Source organism: Fundulus heteroclitus, chromosome 14, assembly GCF_011125445.2.
Source record: "Fundulus heteroclitus isolate FHET01 chromosome 14, MU-UCD_Fhet_4.1, whole genome shotgun sequence".
Taxonomy (NCBI): domain Eukaryota; kingdom Metazoa; phylum Chordata; class Actinopteri; order Cyprinodontiformes; family Fundulidae; genus Fundulus; species Fundulus heteroclitus.
The window spans coordinates 32691637-32711186 of NC_046374.1; the positions used below are offsets into that span (position 1 = coordinate 32691637).

The window sequence follows — 19550 nt, forward strand, 5'->3', positions numbered from 1 at the left end:
ACATTTAAACATCGACAACTCACTATTGTTAGGGAAATAATTTAATTGTCTGAGAAGATGTAGGTAAGGAGAAGCTGTTATCTACTCTTCAGATATATGATGTAAGAAATGTGTTTGGAATGTTGCAGATGGTAAAAATTGATAGGTCTCTGTTGCTGGTAAGTTCAAATGCAAACTTTTTCAAAGTGGGAAAAAAGTCTCAATTCAACGTTCATCAGATCGGGCGCTGCTTTATAATTTATAATAATAATAGAACTTTATTGATCTCACAATGGAGAAATTCACTTCTGCATCTTTACCCATCCCCTTGGTGAGCAGTGGGCTGCCACTGTGCGGGGCCAGGGGAGCAATCGGGGTTAAGTGTCTTGCTCAGGGACCCAGAATGGTAGTCTGTGGGAGTTGAACTCAGAATCTCTGGGACCCAAGATCAATGCTCTAACCACTAGGCCACCAGATTAACAAAAAGCATCTAGTGTGTGTCGTGCTTATAAAATTTGTATAAATGTAGTAAGAAATACTGCTTTTCTCTTTAGACAGAAGAAACGCGCCCTGACGCTCAAGTCAAGCATAAAGAAATAGGAGCATGCATACTGCGTAGGACCAATGATGTCATAGCAATGAAGTGTCCCTAGGGTTAAAGTTCAAATCAAAGTTCAAATCAAACCTACGCCCTTGATTCCATGTTACATTCTTTATAGTATGGGTTGGTACATTTCAACCGGATGTATAGCAAGGTATGTTTCTGTATCGTGTTTTAAATCCGTGCCCCATGTTCCCTCTTTTAACTTTGAGCACCTGCCCCTCCAACGGTCTCTGCACGTCCCTGCTTAAGTACAGTAGAGAAGTATTTTTTTTTCTTCGTTACAATACAACACTGAGATCTGGAAACCCCGCCTAACACCCCACCCGACAATAGTTTCACTTTTGTTTGCTGTGCAATTTCTACCGACCATCAGCTGAAGGTAATACACTTGTTCTATCGGGCGAAACAGCAGAAATCTTAATTATAGAATTATCCTGTATGATTTTATTCACGTCACGAAACTCGGGAGTAACTGTTACATAACGGGAAAGTTTGCCAACCGGACAGTCGGAGCCGTGGTCCATTTTCTCCGCTTTGTTCCAACAGAAGTCCCGAGTCTCAGAGCTGTTTTAACTGATTGTCGGTTTATCTCCAGTTCGTTGTTGTTGTTAAACTCAGCGTGACAAGCGCGCTACAATAGATTGTTAAATCACTGAGAAGGAAGCTAAGTGGGCTGGGAGCCTTTCTTAATTTTCGCTAAGCAGAGTTGTGTTTAGCCATTGGTTCCCAACTATCAAATATATATACATTGCACTTATTATTGCTGGTGTTATGATGATCGTTTTTGTATTGATCATCAAAATATTTTCTTCACCCTATGAAAAACATATGTATTAGTTTCTCAGGGTTTATCTGTCGTTTTCCGTGTTCTGTGCTTTCACTTTGTCTTTTATTTAAAAAAAGGGCGTAGTTGGTGGGGGGGGGGGGTGCTGTCTGGGAGGGAGGCTGAAGCATAGACATTATATAAGATAATATTCATCCATCCACCCATTTTCTAACCCGTTTAATTCCTCATGGGGTTGTGTGTGAGATAATATCTTGTGTTTTTATATATTTATATAATATCTTTATGTTATGTCTATGGGCTGAGTCACTTGCAGTTGCACAAGACTGTGTGGCTGCAGCATGGAGACCCATAGACATTATATAGGTAGATGCCTCATTGGGCACAGGTTTATACGTCAACATCTCCGCTATATTGTATGTGGCAGGAAGTAGTGAACATCTATGTTCCCTGTGTATATGTTTTAAGTATTCAGATAGAAAGATATAGATGGAGTTTACATATACTTGTAAATAAATATATAGAGATTAATTGATAGAGATTGGCAGCCAAATTGGCTTTTGATCAATGTTTTTATTGATGTGCATATATAGATTTTGAAGTATTCTAAATAAATAGGTGTATATATAGGTGTATATATATATATATATATATATATAATAATTCAATAACAATATATATCGATCGATACACGTGTGGAAAAAAAGGGTCGATAAAACTTCGATATAGAGACAGTTTTCCTTCCTTCCTTTCAGCCTATCATATTAGTTGATGCTACAGTCACTACTTCCTCTCGACCAATCGTAATCGCGGACCCAGGCACTCCGTCACAAACCACAACAAACAGCATGTGAATATGTAGCAGCAAGGAGCGGCGGAGGAAATTGTCCAAAAACGGGGTTTTACTAGTTCGCCAGTCTGATAGAAATAAACCAGTGATTTGTGAAATTTGCAAGGAACCAGTAAAAACGAAGTCTGGTAACGCAATCAACTTGTTTCATCACGTAAGCCGCTCAGCCGCTCACTGCCGCAGCAGCGCGAGCTGTGCAGCCCCGCGCCGCTCTACGTCTTCGGAGGAATCTTCTGGAGGTTTTTCCAAAACAAAGCAGGTACAGCAGCTAAACTGGGCTCCCTTCTTTGTGATAAAATGACAAAGCGTCCAAGCGGCATGAGGACATCACGCATGCAGTAACATTCTTCATAGTGATGGATATGCTGCTGTTGTCTGCAGTTGAAAAACCTGACTTCAAACAATTACTCGCCACTCTTGATCCGCAAAATAAAGTTCCGGGACGCAGGTTTTTCTCTAACAGCGCTCCCTAAATTGTGCAACGAGTGCCGGGAATCAGTGCAAAATGAGCTGCAGTCTGTGTCCTTACACGCCACAACCTCAGACCTCAGCCCTGCGTCAGCCTCTCAATTTTATATATATATATATATATATATATATATATATATATATATATATATATATATATATATATATATACACACACATACATATATTCCAATGGAACTTCTTGCCTGCTTTTAACCCATCCCCTTGGGGAGCAGTAGGCTGACACTGTGCGGCACCCGGGGAGCAATCTTGGGTTAAGGGTTTTGCTCAGGGACCCAGAGTGGCAGTCTGTGGGAGTTGTACCCAGAACCTCTAGGACACAAGCACAATGCTCGAACCACCACTACACACAGTGCGTGGTGCGTGTGGGACGCAGAGCTTCAGCTCTGCGTTATTGCAGGAGCTTGAAGAAGCAGGACTGAAATAAAGAATTAAAACAGAATTACAAAACATGAGATAATTGCCAGAATCAAAATAATTATCAAAATGGAAGTAAAAAGTCTAAAATGGACTGGTTTCAATCCAAACCTGTAAACCTGTAACCTGTAAGTCCTCGTGTCCCATCCAGCAGAACTGGCCCAATCATGTGCTTTCACGTTACCATATAAAGCATACAATTGTCACAAAGCGGAAGTCAAATTAGCAGTGGAGTCTGGAAAATATGTACAACATTCAGAGGCCAAAGGGTTATATAGAGAGGTTAGTCTAAGAGGTTTCCAAATTCTTCTTTTGTATGTATGTGTATATATATATATATATATATATATATATATATATATATATATATATATATATATATATATATATATATAAATAAATATATATATATATATATATATATAGACCTGTCCAGGGTGTACCCCGCCTCTTGCCCAGTGATCGCTGGAGATAGGCACCCCCAGTGACCCCATGAGGGATTAAGCGGTTTGGAAGATGGATCGATGGATATATATATATATATATATATATATATATATATATATATATATATATATATATATATATATGTAGAGGCATAGATGTGTTTAGCACTGGTCACAAGAGGGAGCCAGTGTGTTTAAATATTTGTCTGCGTGTGGATGATGGCCTAATAATTATCACCTGTGTCTGCCCATGTAGTTTGTTTTTTCTTTTGTTTGTGACAGAGAGGGTTGACATAGGGGCCGGTATTTTCTGTTGACCGCAAAGTAACAACTCAATAACCAAAGTATCTTTTTAGTCAATATACAATCTTGTCAAAGGGTATTATGCAAGAAGAAGAAAAATAAACACCCTTCAACCAGTATTGGAGCAAAGTTTCCTCCTTCAGTCAGCGAGTCAGACAGACAACTACGTCCTTCCCTCAGTGACTAACCTAGTTTGTCACCTTACAATATATATATATATATATATATATATATATATATATATATATATATATATATATATAAAACACTCCTGATCTGATCAGGGTGGGTTGCTCTTCATCTCTCAAGCTTGGGTCCTCTACCTGAGGCCTGAGAGCTTGAGGGTTCTTCGTGGTATCTTAGTTGTGCCTAAGGCAGAAGTGTTTCTACATTGAATTAGTACCTGGGCGAAAACCACCCCAAACCCTGCGCATATACATCAAAGCAAGTATTAACTATAGGTATGCCTTCAGATACAAGCTAGACCTGAAATTAATCAACATTTTGAGCCTATTAGCTATAAGATGTCAAAAAGACTTGGTTTGGACTGCAGTCCTTGGAGGTTTAAATTAATTCATTGCAAACACTTATTACCAGCCCAGTTTTGCACTGTTTTTTTAGATGGTTCCTCCTCTTCCTCCACATCCCTCACCTACTCCTTCTCTTTCTCCTCTCCCTCATCATCTGTCTCCTCTTCCTCCTCCTCCTCACTTCTATGACTGACATTATTCTCTCCATCTGCATCAACTCCTTGACTTTGACTGAAACTGGCCTCCTCAGCTTAAGCTAACAATAACAGCAACCTTAATAAAATACCTCTTTGTCCTTTCTTTCAAGCATCTTTGCAACTTTAATTCGCTCCACTTTGTTTGTGCTTATTTTTAAATTATGGGAGGCCGTATGAGGGTTTCTCACATAATATTAGATTGACGCAGCCTGATGGTGTGCTTCACGCCAGTGCAGTTCTATTGGGTAGAAAGAAAAAAACAGTTCGACCACCAACCGTTTCGACCTAAAACAACTCGCTCCTTGGTCTGATTGACTTAAGCCACTAATTCCGTCACCCAGAGGTGACCTGCTCCTCCCCATGGCTTTTCTTTGTCTCGTTTACTCTCCAGTATGTCAGCATCTGTAGAGGGGTGCAGCATCTTCTGACATCAAGCAGGGCATCTGCATCTGTATCTGCAGCTAAAAGGGGTGCAGACACAGATGGGCCGCCTCGCCAAACTCAGGCTACCGCCTCGCCAACGTTCCAGAAAAACAAAAAAAACAAACTCATGCTTGCATGGTAATGTGACGTTAACACGCGTTTTTTTTTTCGGCAGGGAGAAAACACATGGATACCAACCCCCCCCGCGCGCAAAACTTGTCGTGTCCTCCCCACCCCCCCGCTCCACGAGTCGGTCCGCGCAAAACTTGTTGTCTTAGCTGTCTTTTTCCATCACCTTGGGAGGCTCCCATTTTGACCTTGGGGTCTCCCAAGGTCAAAATGGAAATGAAAGTTTTTGGGTCCTGTGGGGTTGTATAGGCTTTGTACAAATGTGAAATGTGATGGAGGAGGTTTCAGATTACAATAACCGTTTGTCTCATTCTTCTTTCAGAGATGACACCTGAATTCTTAAACAGGGTGCGGTGTTAAAGAATCTGCTTCCACAATGGAGGTAAACAGCAATTTTGTAACAAAAACAAATGATGACAAAAACTGTACATGTTATACTGGAAAATATTTCTGATTTCAAATTTACCTTAAGGAAATCATGATTGAAGATTCATTTGTGGACTTTTACTGCGAAGAAGAAGAGGATCCTGCATCTACAACATGTGCTGACTGTGAGAGTGACAACCATGAAACTAGAACAGATGGCAAAGGTCAGTAAACTCAATTTGAAAATGAGAGCTACAGGAAAATGTGCAGTCTGTAAGTGTCTTCTGGTAATATTATGACTGTTGTCAATCTGGTTGTTACCTTCACAGCTGTTTGTCATCATGTGAAGACAACAGTGTATAACATCAGCCATGAGTTAGTGTCTCAGCCTCTAGAAACTCCTGTTGGGGTAATGGAGAGCTACATCATGATCAACTGCAGGAAGGAAGAAACATTACAGGAGACAACAGATACAAACCACTCAACAGATAGCAGCAATACCCAAGAGATGCAAAACCTTGAGAAACAAAGAAAAAGTAAGCCTTATATGTCCCATCATCAACCGAGTTGAATGTGAAAAAAAAACTTCAAAGTACATAAATGTATTTTGGATGAACATTTTTGCCTGTGAAATTTAATTCTGAGCCTGATATTAACAAGAGATCTTATATCATCTACCCAACTCCACTTTGTGTAGAAATATATTTTTTCCCAGTTGTTTGTGCAAATGTTTGCAAACGGACATTTGGTGAGAAATAGAAGAATAGTATAGTTAAAGAAAAGTTATCATCCAAAGTGTGGGGTGTAAAAGCGTATTCAAGTTACGGTTCTTTATGTAAGTTGCTTTTAAAGTCCCCATTCTAGATGTTTTTGGTACATTTTGATCAAAGGAATTTATTTTCTTCATTTTTCAGCAGTGAACCAAAAGATTGTTCAGAAATTCTGACAATATTTTGGATTTCTCAACATGTTTTGTGGCACTAGTGGCATTTATTTGACAGTAGGCTGACAGTAAATGGGGTTGAAAGAGAGAAGGAAGCCAAACAGCAAACGGCCACATCGCAGACTAAGGCCTCCATATTGATTCCCATTACTCCTGCGCCACCACTGAACGCGACAGTTCAGTCTAAAGAACATGGCGGCTTCAGCCGATGAAACTAGTGTTAGCGTGACTATCGAGCAAGTTTTATCAGAATTACAGAGTATTTCTTTGCTGAGCTAACGAGCCTTTACCTGCAGCAGCAAGAGTAGCTTGGCTTGTGGTTGTGTTTTCGTCGTCGCTCGTAACAGAGTGACGACGAATCTGATTGGTTTATTTGGCCCGTCTATCACCAACATAGGCCAATCAGCTAACCAGTATTTTCGCCCCTTCCCAAAATTACTTCAACGGAAGGTTTCCAGATGGATATGCGGAGCAAATCTATCTGGCGGAGTCAGGTTAGCGTTTCCTTACACATTTCATACATATATATACGTTTCCACACCCTTACCCGGATAATTTCACTTTCCTGTGGCATTTGGTCTTTCAAGGGACCTAGTACTTTTCTCTGCTTTATCAAGGCTTGTTGAGGGGGCGTGCAGTAAGAAAAACTGTCCACCACAAGGGGGGAGTAAGGAACAGTAAGGAGTTGAGTAGTTTATAAGTCTACCAATTTTACATTTTTATCACAAAAAGATGATTCTAAAATAATGAGGGAAATACATCAAACTTCATCTGTGCAGTCAGTTCATCAGGATTATGTGCCAATTTTAATTTTGCTCGTACTTGTCGGGAGCAGTAGAGACCTGCTGACAAAGACAAAGGCAAAGGCAAATTTATTTATATAGCACAATTCAGTACAGGGACAATGCAAAGTGCTTTACATGATTAAAATATAGCGAATTAAAACAGAATAAAAGCAAGTAGGAATAAAATGTAAATAGAAAATAGAACAAAAAAGTGGTGATTCAGTTAACTAGAACAGTTGAAGGCAATCCTAAACAAATGTTTTTTTAATCTTGATTTAAAGGAACTCAGGCTGACAGGCTGGTCTCACTGGGGAGAATGCAGTGGGAAACCCCCATTGATGCAGCGTGTTGTCGGCCAGACCGTCTGTTCGTTTTGGCTGAAAATTGTTTCTAAGTTTTTGGAGAATATCTACATATACCAGATATCAAATGTGAAAATCGTGGCTGGATGTATTCCGTGTTTTAATTTAATTATAAACTGTTTTGCCATAGTTCTGCATTAGACTGACACTTTTGTACTAATGATTAAATGGAGCCCTTTCATTTCCCTTGTGCAAAGAAAACACACATTTCCCTAAGACTGTCTTTTTATCTAAACCTAAGTTTGTGGAATCTGAACTGATTTACTATTTACAAACCACAGATGGCTGCCCTGTATTTAATAACCTAAATCACATTGCAATAAGCTGGCTCTATTTTTCTTCTGTGGCAGAAGGAGTAGAGAAAACGGAGCCAAATCTGTGCAGCGTGTATATACTATGCTCTAGAAATATAATTTTGCTCCCATCAAAAGTCGTTTATATTGTACTGAAAAATCCTCCTGGTTTTTCTTGCCATGGAAGAGGGAAAACCCTACTCACAAAGCTATAAATTTCAATACATTGAGGCAAAGCTTGGATCAGACGGATCAGTCTGTCTGCTCTCCTGCTCTGACCCACCCTGCCCCGTACAGCACCACTGTGGTCCCCATGAACACAGAGAGAAGTTGTGCTTTATTTTGATTTGATTTATTTGTTGCTTTTGTTTGCCATTATACATACAAGGTAATACAACAAAAATTTGTAGATCAGATGGAGGATTAACCTGAGCAGCTGTGACTGAGCGTGTTGCTACTAATTGCCGACCTGACCAGCATATCAGGAGGAGAGTAGAATAAAGCCCGTAGGATCCAAGTGTGCAGAATAAGGTAGGATAGGTACAAAGGGGGCTAGGGAGGTGTAACACCATCAGCAAAAGTTGTCCATCCTGTTTTATCCAGAGTGGATGCAGCTTCTCAGTCTGCCTTTGTCTGGTTGACCTATGCTGCCTTTTTGCCCCCACTCACTGGACTGGATTGGTACTGCAGTGTTCCTCACAGCTTCACCACACATTATAACCCATTTTGCATGTATGGCCCTTAGCAAATAGAATCACAAAGATCCAAAAAGCCCCAGATTGTCATGGTTCATGTTTTTGTTTGTTCATTTTGGACTTTTCCTGGAACAGCCTTCACCTCTCAGCCACTTTCCAATCAGCTCATCTGCCAACACCTTGTTGTTAATCAGATCCACCTGCTGCACTTATTAGTGAACTCTGGTCACCTGTTTTCAAGCCTACATATACCCGCCTCAGCCTACTTGTCCTTCCCTTCACCTCACTCTCTCCTTGTGATGATGTCTTGATGATGTGATGTGCCCTTGCTCTACCAGTTCATGTGTGCTTAGCCAGCTGGACTCTTCTGCTAAGGCTGCCTGTGTCGCATGTTGCAGTTCTGCCTTTTTCCCAATGAGTTCCAGCCACTTGCTCTGCATGTTCTGGTGGTTCCCTGGTTCACATTGCCTGTTTGACTCTTCCTGCCTGCTCATTCAGCTAAACCAAGACGGGTTAAATTGCCAGCGTCAGCGTACTGCAGCCCAGCCTGTTTCTTTGTGAGTCCCTGCTGCTTGCCCTGTTGGTTCGGGTGGTTTCCTGGCATACACCGCCTGTTCTGGTTTCCTGTTCAGTTTGGCCTGTCTGCTCATTCTGCCAAGACTGTTATTGCTTGCCTGCCTCATCCTCCATTATTCATCCTTTCAATAAACCTTTTAAACGTATCTCCGTGTCCGGCTGAATAACGGGTTCACCTGCAGCAATTCATAGCACAGATTTTGGTTTACCCTGGGAAACCAAAGTCTGTGGCTTTAAATCCTTCACCTTTTAATTGAAATAGGGCTATGGTTTACCATTTAAAAAGTGGCTATTTTAGAACTGTCTGGAGCTTTGGTTTGATTTTGTTATGAAGATTTCCTTAATAGGACCGTTAATCTCAAATTTATATTCTAGAAGGAATGTGTTTTGCAGCTTTTAGATGTGTTCCTTGTCTGAATCAAATGGTTAAGCTGGTATGTTGAAGTCATAATCTCCTGTGTCTGTATTCACAAAGAATTGTAATACTAAAAGTAGCACCCAATGATGTCATTTTAAGAAAAACATTATTATTATTTCCTTAATTTTATGATTTTTTTCTTAGACTTTTACCTCGGTAAGATAAAAGTTATTCACATTCTAAACTATCAAAGTGCTCCGTAAGTGGAAAAAATTTAGCAGTAGTAAGGAGGAATTTTAACGAGCCAAAGAGTGTCTTAAGCAGAGAAGATGGTGGAAACAGAGAATTCCACCACCTAAACCATGGAAGAAATCAGCCCAGTAACTTAATAATCATACTACTTAATAAGTAGATAATCTAAACTTTATCATCCCCATAGAGGCAAATGAATTAGTTTCAGTGCCCTGCCAGGTTGAAGGTGCAGCTCTAGTAACATAAACTTATTGAGAATAAAAAGTGGAGAAATTTACCAACAATATACAGTGTTTCCCATAGGTCATCCCTTGTGTCTGCCTAGTCTAGGCTCCCATAATACTCGGGGGCAGACCCGGCGGCATAGGCAGGCATTGGGGGGCCCTGGTTTGGAAGCACTGCAGTCAACACTGGAGTAAACATTCATGCCAGGAGGGTTAGTTACAGCAGCTAGGGAGCATGAGGAGCAGAAGTGAGCAGTGAAACTCAGCCAAATTGAAGAAACTTGGGTTTCTTGCAGGCAGAAGGGAACACTGCTTTGTTCTGATTCGTGTGCTCCTGAGCTGCAGCAGGTAGCTCTCCTTGAATGAATGTTTACTTCAGTCAGTGTTCAGCCTGTCATCATGTTTATCACAACACGTATTCCTTATACTTGACTTTTGAGTTAATCGAATGGACGCAGCACTACAATGTGTTGCCAGATCTGAATGTTTCCAGCCCATACACAACATAAAAGCTCTCTAACCTAAAAATGTCAACCTCACTTTAATTTATGTTAAAAGCATGGAAGTATTACACACATAATAAAGGACATGCAATTAGCACATAACTGCACTGAAATAGAGAAAAAAGGGTCACCTAAATTAGATAGATTTGGAGAATGCAGTTGTCTGACAGATCAGCCTGAGCTTCATAGGTTTTAGGTGTTGCCTGTCTTTTGAGATCAAAGGTACACAGCCAATGCTATTTGGTTTTTATGAAATATTATTATGTCCTATTGGCATATTAGTTGTTGTTTTTGTGTTTTATGCTTTGTTTTTGCTCAATTGGTTAGTGAATAAAGCCTCTCGTGTTTATTTATAGTAACAACAGAAGTACAACACTGCACATGTATAGTAGGGGATAAAACAAGGAACAGGCTAATGGCTATTAGCAACTCCCAGCAAAAAAATGAAGAATGGTGCAAGAACCATTGAAAAGCGTGCAAAGAAATATGATTCCAAGATGGAAAAGACTGGAATATTGTTAGAAATACAGTATGAACATTGGTGTTCACTGAAGCAGACACTAAACCTGCCGATGTCTAAGATGTGACCGCAGAGTTGATTGACGTCAGTAAATGTTAAAATTGCTGTATATCGGTTTATTTAATTAATAACTGTTGGTCCTCGATCAAGCCAAGCTGCCGCTTTACTGCAAGGCATTGCAGAGGGTCAGACTCAGTTTAGTATTATTTATAAATGATTTATTAATTAAGGAAACCGGCATTATGATTATGCTGCAGCATTATGAATTATGCTGTATTCTATCTAGGCTCAAAAAGGACCATCCAAACACAATGATTATGTTAAGCATATAACAGAACTATATACATTTAAGTTAACATAGCAATATCATTAGATGGAATTTTACAGCAATGTTGCTTTTCTACTGTCTAGAAATGTGCTTTCCAGTGCTGAATTTCTAAGTTTATAGCAGTATATATTTAGAATTTAATTAATCAATCAATCAATCAATCAATCAATCAAATTTTATTGTCAATCACAATTTGCATTGCAATCGAAAAATCAGTTCCAGTACAACCGTCCATCACATACACTTAAACAAACAATAGACTGAGGCCTTGCGTTGCCAAGGAACGCAGCCAGTCGGCCGCTGATATAAGCGCAGCCGTTAGGCGCATTCCTCCAAACAGCCCCAGACCCCGTCTACACGGAGACTATGAGGCGCTGCCCTTGAAATCTGTTGAAGGAAGATTTAGAACATCGGGGTAGTGGAGGGAAAAAAAGACAAGAATTTATCATAATGTAAAAAACATTACAGTATGAGAAATCCTACATAAAAAAACCTCATTGCATAAAGGCACACATATAACAAGACACATAATAGCAGAAGGAGAACATTTTAGATTGGTCGTGTGTAGTCCATGGGATAAATGTGGTCATAGGTTTGTGCATGTTGTGTGGAAATCTGTATGTCCATGAAGGCCGTCCCTCCGGCAGGCAAGTGTCCTTGATGGAAAGTCTTTATCACTTCGCAGCTCCAGCTTGACGCCTCCACAGATGTCAAGCAGGGGGGAGTAGGTCTGTGCGATTTCGCCATAACAACGCAGGGGAGAATTTAGATAGTGGAAAGTCTGATTTAAATACACAATCTGTTCTGAGAACAAGCTGAGACACTTTTCCTTCAGCTTCAAAAGTCTTTTCATCACTGGCTCAAGGATCCAATATTCCAAATTTGAGGGCTCTTTTTCCGCGTCTTCACATCCAGATGTTATCCCATCTCACCTCTTACAGTTAGCTTCTCCAGCCTGATGTTCTGTTCATTTATCACCTTTGTGATCGCGTTTACATGCAGTATTTTAAAATATGTATCTTTATGATCCACAGAAACCTACCTTGAGGGCATTTTGGAGAATCTGGGGTTGGAGCAGTACCACAGAGAGAAGCTATCATTCAGCAAAATACTTGGGATCGATGAGAAGACAATTACTGATGACCCTGGAGAGTATAAATCAAATGTCCCAATGTATTTTCTTAAGAAATTGATGATGATTAATGTGACTGCTAGGAATATAAAAGGTGCATCAAGTGCCGCAAACTTATCTCCTTCTGAATCAAACGTTAATGATGCAGCAGACACTCCAGAGGACAATTTTGATGATCTATTTGACAGCCCGATTACAGCTGACATGTTTAATCCTCTTGACATCATCACTGCTCTCTTTCTGTGTTCTGATGGGTTTGTTCAGCAAGAGTTAGCACTAAAAATGTCCATGTGTCAGTTCTCTATTCCTCTGCTGCTTCCTAACTGTGATACAAAACAGTGCACCCTCATGCTGTGGGCCATGAGAGACATTGTTAAGAAGTACAGGCTTCCAGATCTGTCAGAATCAAAGGGCTTCAATGAAGAAAGAATCGTTCTTTCTGAGCTTCCAATGATCTCATTTGTGAGACTGGGCAAATGCTCCTTATCCAAGTCAGAGATCCTCAATAAACTTCTGAGTAACTCGGAGCAGTACCATGACACCTTTGTTCACCGCAACATGGAGTATGGCGACAGTCCAAGAAAAATATCTGATGGACTGACTGAAATTACCTGGTACCTGCCCTATGGGAACAAAAACATGGACATTTTCAGTGAGCCAGTTGCTATTGCTAACCTTCATGGTGACATTGCTTCATATGAAACACAATTCTCCTTTTTGTGTCAGACATCTGCTGCAGTTTTTGTGTTTTTTGATCAGCTGGAGCCTGAGTGCAAACTGATACCCAACCAAAACCAAAAAACAAATATATTTTTGGTGGGAAACCAAAAGAACGAGAGCCTTACTCCAGATGTTCTAAAGAAAATAGCCAACAAGCTGAACTTGACGAAGAACAACATCATTATAAAAACAAAACAGACAAATGATGGTCACTTTGTCAAATGTTTGAGAAAAGCTGTGAGCAGTGTACTTACCAACCCAGGGTTGAAGATGTCAATAGAGCAGATGGCGATCATTGCTAATGAACTGGGAATTTCTGTTGATGAAGATTCCCCAGAGTGCCAGGCTGGAAAGAAACATGCAGAATCCATCACTGCAGGGATTGAAGACACCTTTAAATTCAAAGAAAAACAGTTTCCTTTGCAAGGCCAAATCTGGAAGGAATTGACTTTCTTGGAAAAGGAAGAATTCCGTCTTCGAAAACTTGGTTCTGAAAACATCGAAAACTACAAGAGTGATATTAAAATAAAAAAAGAAGAACAGCGTAAGAAACAGAACTCCTATGGTATGTCAGAGGTAATGCGACACTTCATTAGTGGAATATCCAGTAAGGAAAGGGGTTATTTTTTAAAATGGATGCGAATGAACCTTGATAACCTGTCTCAAATAAAACTTTGCGGCCTTAGGGAGCTTTACAAGGAAAAATGCAAGGACTCTGAGAACAAACAGGAGATTAAGGAAATCGACCAACAACTTTCCAAAAGCACACTGGGAACTGAGCACTTCTTCCGTGAAATGGGTCAGATGTACGAAGCTTCTCTTTACCTTCCAGGAACAGACCCATCACGTCAACAACTGCAACATCTGCCCAAACTCTGTGCTCAGTTGTTGCTGGATGGATTTTTTCTTGAGCTTGTAGATGGAGATGCTTCCAACATACCTCTCAGATGGGTGAGTGACGTTCTCTCTCAGCTCAATGATTTGGTGTCTCCAAATAACAAGATACTGGTTGTCACAGTTCTTGGAGTTCAGAGCACGGGAAAATCCACTCTCCTTAACACCATGTTTGGGGTACAGTTTGCAGTCAGCAGTGGTCGATGCACTCGAGGAGCCTTCATGCTGCTCATCAAAGTCAGTGAGGACTTCAAAAACGATCTGAACTGTGACTTTGTGGTGATCATTGACACTGAAGGCTTAAAGTCACCAGAGCTGGCACAGCTGGATAACAGCCATGAACATGACAATGAGCTGGCAACACTGGTTGTTGGGCTGAGTGACGTCACCATTATCAATATTGCGATGGAGAATTTAACAGAAATGAAAGACATCCTGCAGATAGTGGTGCATGCTTTCCTCAGGATGAAGGAGGTCGGCAAAAAGCATAAATGTCAGTTTGTTCACCAGAATGTTTCTGATGTTTCAGCCCATGAGAAGAACCTACGAGGCAGGAAGCTGCTCCTAGAACAGCTGAATGAGATGACCCAGGCAGCAGCTAAAATGGAAAAGAAAATGGAGAACAAGAACTTCACTGATGTGATGGAGTACAATCCAGATACTGGGAACTGCTACATTCCTGGACTCTGGAATGGAAACCCACCAATGGCACCAGTCAATGTGGGATACAGTGAGACTGTCTATGAGCTCAAAAAAAATATAATCCAAGTGCTGGGACAGTGTCAGTCAACTTCTAACAACATCTCGGAGTTCAGGGAGTGGATAAACAGTTTGTGGACTGCAATAAAACATGAAAACTTCATCTTCAGCTTCAGAAACAGCCTGGTAGCCGATGCATACATGAGGCTCTGCACAGAGTACAACAAATGGGAGTGGGAGTTCAAAAAAGAAATGTATACCTGGGTTACCGATGCAGAGACACAAATTTCCAATTTTGGGACAGTTGCGGCAAAAACTGAATTATCTGACCTGAGAGAATACATGACTCTGTTGAAAATTGAAGCAGCGTCAGAGTTGACCAAGTGGGAGTCAATGATTCTGGAGAACTTGAAAAAATACTTTGAGCAGCCAGAAGGTCATGTTTATTTGGTCGAAGGATATAGAGAGGAGTTCACAAATAGCATAAAAAGTCTGCGACGGCAAACTGAGAGCTCAGTGTTTAACCAGCTCACAGCAGCGATTGACATAAAACAGGGACTGAAAGAACTCAACAAAATCAGAGCCACTTATACAGAAAAAATAGAAAAATCAGTTCATGTTTTAATTGATGAATGTCGGAAGAAAAAAGTAAATATGACAGATGGAGAACTTGATGAGAGTTTTAATAAGATGTGGGCTGAAACCCTGCATACCTTGTCTTTCTTTGCACAACAGACTTTAAATGTTTTCACCAGTGTTTCCCTTCAGTTGCGAAAAAACATTTCACCCAAGGGAAGCCATGCATGTAAACTGCTGAGTGAAAAAAGCCTCCAGGACTGTGGACTGGAGCCTTTTACATACACACCTAAAGGACAGAGTGAGAAAATCCAACACAGACTATCAGGATGGTTGCCCTGGAAAGATGCTGTAAAGGCAAAACAAGAAATCGCTGACAGCATCACATCTGCTTGCAATGACTGTGTTGGTAATAAAGTCATCAGAAAAACGAATTATCATGATACTTACATCCAGGAGATCCTTCACATCATTGATGAGAGGCTTAACAAGACTGATGCTGACACGGACATTGTGTTTCAAGTGTATCTGAAACAGCACATCTGTGGCTCTGCAGCCAGGGAGTTTCAGAAAATGCATGACGATTTTATAGAAGAAAATGATCCTTACAGATGTCTGCAGAAAAACAAAGACAAGTTTTGTGCAGATTTCAAAGATGTGTTCAATGAGCGAGACCAATGCCAGAAGAAAGCTGAAGAATTCACCGACCAGTGTCTAAAACCGGCTGTGGAGGACTTTGTGTATCGTTCTCTTGGTCTTGATATTGTTGATAAAATGCTGACAAGAGAGGAGTTCAGCACACGAATGTCCTTTCAGTATTCAATTTTATTTAATCTAATTTCAAAAAGGGATTTCAAAAGCTTTCAGAGCTATATTTTTTCATATGAAGATTTTGTAAAACAATGGATATCTGATAGAATTAAGGAGAGTTTCTCCTCTGAGTCAGCATTGTGTGAGTTTGAGGACAGACATCTTCAGTCCTGCATTGACCGCATAAATGCTGCCATTGGAAAGGCAAAAGCAGAAAAGACTGACAGTCTGAAGACATTTGTGGAAAATATCTGCAAAGAACTTGGTGATAAACTGGTCATTTCCCAGGAAGCTCTTGATTCCTTCATGGTTCTGAACAAAGCTGACCAGGACCAGTTTGCTCACTGGCTCAACAAGTGTGTGATGGAAATGAAAGAAGATCTTAGAAACAAGTTTAAAGACATTCCATTTGAAAGAAAACTCACACATCTCCGTGTAAAACCCCAGAATGAGCTTTTCAACAGAGTGATTGGTTGTGGCAAACAGTGTCCATTCTGCAGAGTACCCTGTGACGCAGGTGGAGAAGCCCACACTCAACACTTTGCTTCCCTGCATAGACCAAATGGTTTAGGTAGATACAGGTGGACATACTCCAAAAAACTCTGTACTAACATCTGCTCTTCTCTTGTTATCAGTGACATACGTTTTTGCTGCGGTGAAACAAATGACCAATCCCACCCTTACAAAGAATATAGGAAGATTTTCCCAGACTGGGATATTCGTCCAGATGGAAGCCTTGAGGCATCAGATTATTGGAAATACATATTAAAAAAGTACAACAAGAAATTTGCTAAAGCATATAAAGCAAAGCCGGCTGATATTCCTACTTGTTGGAAGAAAATGACAAACGAACGAGCAAAGGAAAGTCTCAAGAAGGCATTCAACATCAAGTGAAATCATAGCACATTTCTAGTTGAAAGAGAGGAGAGGACAAAAGAACAAGGTTCTTGCATGTAGAGCATTTTTATATTTATATTTTTAGCTTTTTTCTATGAAAGCCCCCATAATTTACAATTAGGGTTTATATCTTTAACTAAAGAAAAAAATAATTGCTAAAGCCTATTTTTCTAAAGCTCCTTATTTTCTTATTACTAATCATTTATTTTTTTATAGTTCTATCTTTATTTTATCATAACTTTTGTTAAAGTATGTTGTCAGTAAACATCTACACTCCTGTTAAGGAATATTCTGAATGAGGAATGGATCCTTTAAGTGTGCATGGGGATTTTTAGAGTAAACTAATTGTTCAAAGTTAACGACTCATTACAATCAAATGTCTGCTGTCTTTAGATGATGTTTCAGCAGGAGGGGTTACTGCAGTCAGTCACTTGATGTACTCTGCTGAGTTTCCTTAGATAGAAAACCTTTTGCTAAATGAAATACTAAACTGAACCTTACTGTACTGATTTATAAGTGGGATCAAATTGGAACGTCTGATTAATGTTGAATCCATCTGTTTGATCAGCATTATTTCAAATTATTTGTATTTTAATTACAGATGTCTTTGTGTTATGGGCTCAGCAATGTTATGAAAAACATGTTCTTATACATATTTCATTTTTGAGTGGTACATTCACTCTCTCTGGCATCAGTTATTGCCAGATATGGTATTGTTGTGGTATGAAAATGTCATTATGTTCTTTGCTTCTGTATAATCATCCTGTCACAATATTAAAGATTCATGGTTTATCTATGTCTAGTTCTGCTATTAATTTTTTTTATAATTATACTCACCTAGTTTCTGTTTAATGACCCATCCACATTATATGCGTTCTCTAGTTTATTTTTCAATTGCTGGAGTCTACCAACATATATCTGCCTCCATCCTGTTGTATTTGAATCCTCAGTATTCATCTTCAAATGTGACAAAAAATATCTCTGCAACTCTGCAATTGGGAAAAAGGGAATATCAGCCCCTTATATTTTTTACACCCCGCTATGGAAGTCTGCTGACTGGGTGCATTTTTGTCTTGTTGTGTTAAATGTTTGCCTTACTCTTAACGGCCATGTGGGATGCCGGTGTCCCCACTGAACATATTTCTGACTTATAAGTAGTGTAATTGGTCCCGAAGACTTGTACTTTAAAGACTCTGGTTTCAAAAATCTTGCCTTGGCCCTCCTCCCTTGACTGACACATTTTTCGACCACCTGTTTTGATCTGTGGCTTCTCCAGAACTACTGTTTTCACCAAAGCTAATTTCTTCTCGGAGCAGCCAGTGCAGATGCTGATTCACACTCATGTAAAATTCCCGTCAGTGCGATCCGAGATCTTTACCATCAAACTTCTACTTTTAAGCTTACACACTGTACCCTTAATTGCATCAGCTGCAGGTAACTCCCAGATGCCATACACTCCCTTCCCACTCAGGCTGGCTATCTTTTTTCCTGGCAAATTATTTGTTTCTGAGGATATATATAAATATATATATCTCTTGCAGCTGCACTGATCACAAAGGGTTACTGTTACGAGGAGAACTTTCTCCTCTCACCACAAACACAGCACGTGACTACATACCTCACCTCAGTTACAATCACATATATAGTTTAATTAAACATTTTTATACTAATTGTTGTTGGATGTAATCTAATTGATTATGATTATTTATAATATTAATTGGATAATATAATTGATACATTATGCTAATCAAAGCATAGCAACATCAACAAAAATTCAAATGGTTGTGATTAAGGGATACCACCCTTTAATGATTATAATTTGGATTTATTACTTAACAATTATTAAACTTATTTACCATCATAGAATAATGTCTAGTCAGTTGTAAGACTGAAGTAGTGGAGTTTGGACCCTGAGAACTGGTTGATCTGCTAATATTGTGTCTTTGACAATAACATGTGCAGCAGCTGCACTGATAAAACATGCAGGAGGTGTTTCAAAGCTCATATATCTGCAAACATTAAAACAGTCTGCAGAAATCTGAGCAAAGCTAGAAAATATTTTAGTTTCCAATATCAGGGTTTTGTAGAGAAGATCATAAGAGATGTAGAGGTAAATATTGACTGAAGCATTTGTATAGTCAAAACTTAGATTTTTTTCTCACTCAATTAGGATAGATTTATGTTATTAGCAGAAATAAATTATTGATTTCAGCTATTTGACACTTTTAATGAAGCTTAGAAGAGGTGCTAGCATGGTATGGTCTGATATTCTGGATAATCCTGGTTGACTTGTAAAGGCACCGCATACTGATGCTATAATTATAAAGCTTGTTTGCCAATGCTGGTATGGAAGAATACTGTAGATTAAAAATAAAAACACCAGAATTAATAATCTGACAACATTTAATAACCTAAACTGTATAAAGTAGCAAAACCTCCCAGAAAATTGATCAGATTCAATAAGGA

General features: G+C 39.6%; 3 protein-coding genes across 5 annotated transcripts in view; 2 read left to right on the forward strand and 1 right to left on the reverse strand.

The window, feature by feature from the left end:
• Nucleotides 1-19550, reverse strand: part of LOC110368156 (ICOS ligand) — a 502595-nt gene that overhangs the window by 393161 nt on the left and 89884 nt on the right. The window lies entirely within an intron of this gene.
• Nucleotides 1-19550, forward strand: part of LOC118565830 — a gene marked incomplete in the record, with an annotated part of 395980 nt that overhangs the window by 290782 nt on the left and 85648 nt on the right.
• On the forward strand, nt 936-17667 carry LOC105923159 (up-regulator of cell proliferation). Of its 2 annotated transcripts, XM_036146842.1 has the most exons (4): nt 936-962; nt 5474-5533; nt 5624-5741; nt 12391-17667. In XM_036146842.1, exons 2-4 carry the CDS (start codon nt 5528-5530, stop codon nt 17079-17081), a joined length of 4815 nt encoding a protein of 1604 aa, XP_036002735.1. In that variant the 5' UTR covers nt 936-962; nt 5474-5527; the 3' UTR covers nt 17082-17667. The 2 variants fall into 2 exon arrangements, with proteins under 2 accessions (XP_036002735.1, XP_021170243.2); XM_021314568.2 differs by lacking the exons at nt 936-962; nt 5474-5533; nt 5624-5741 and adding an exon at nt 6001-6053.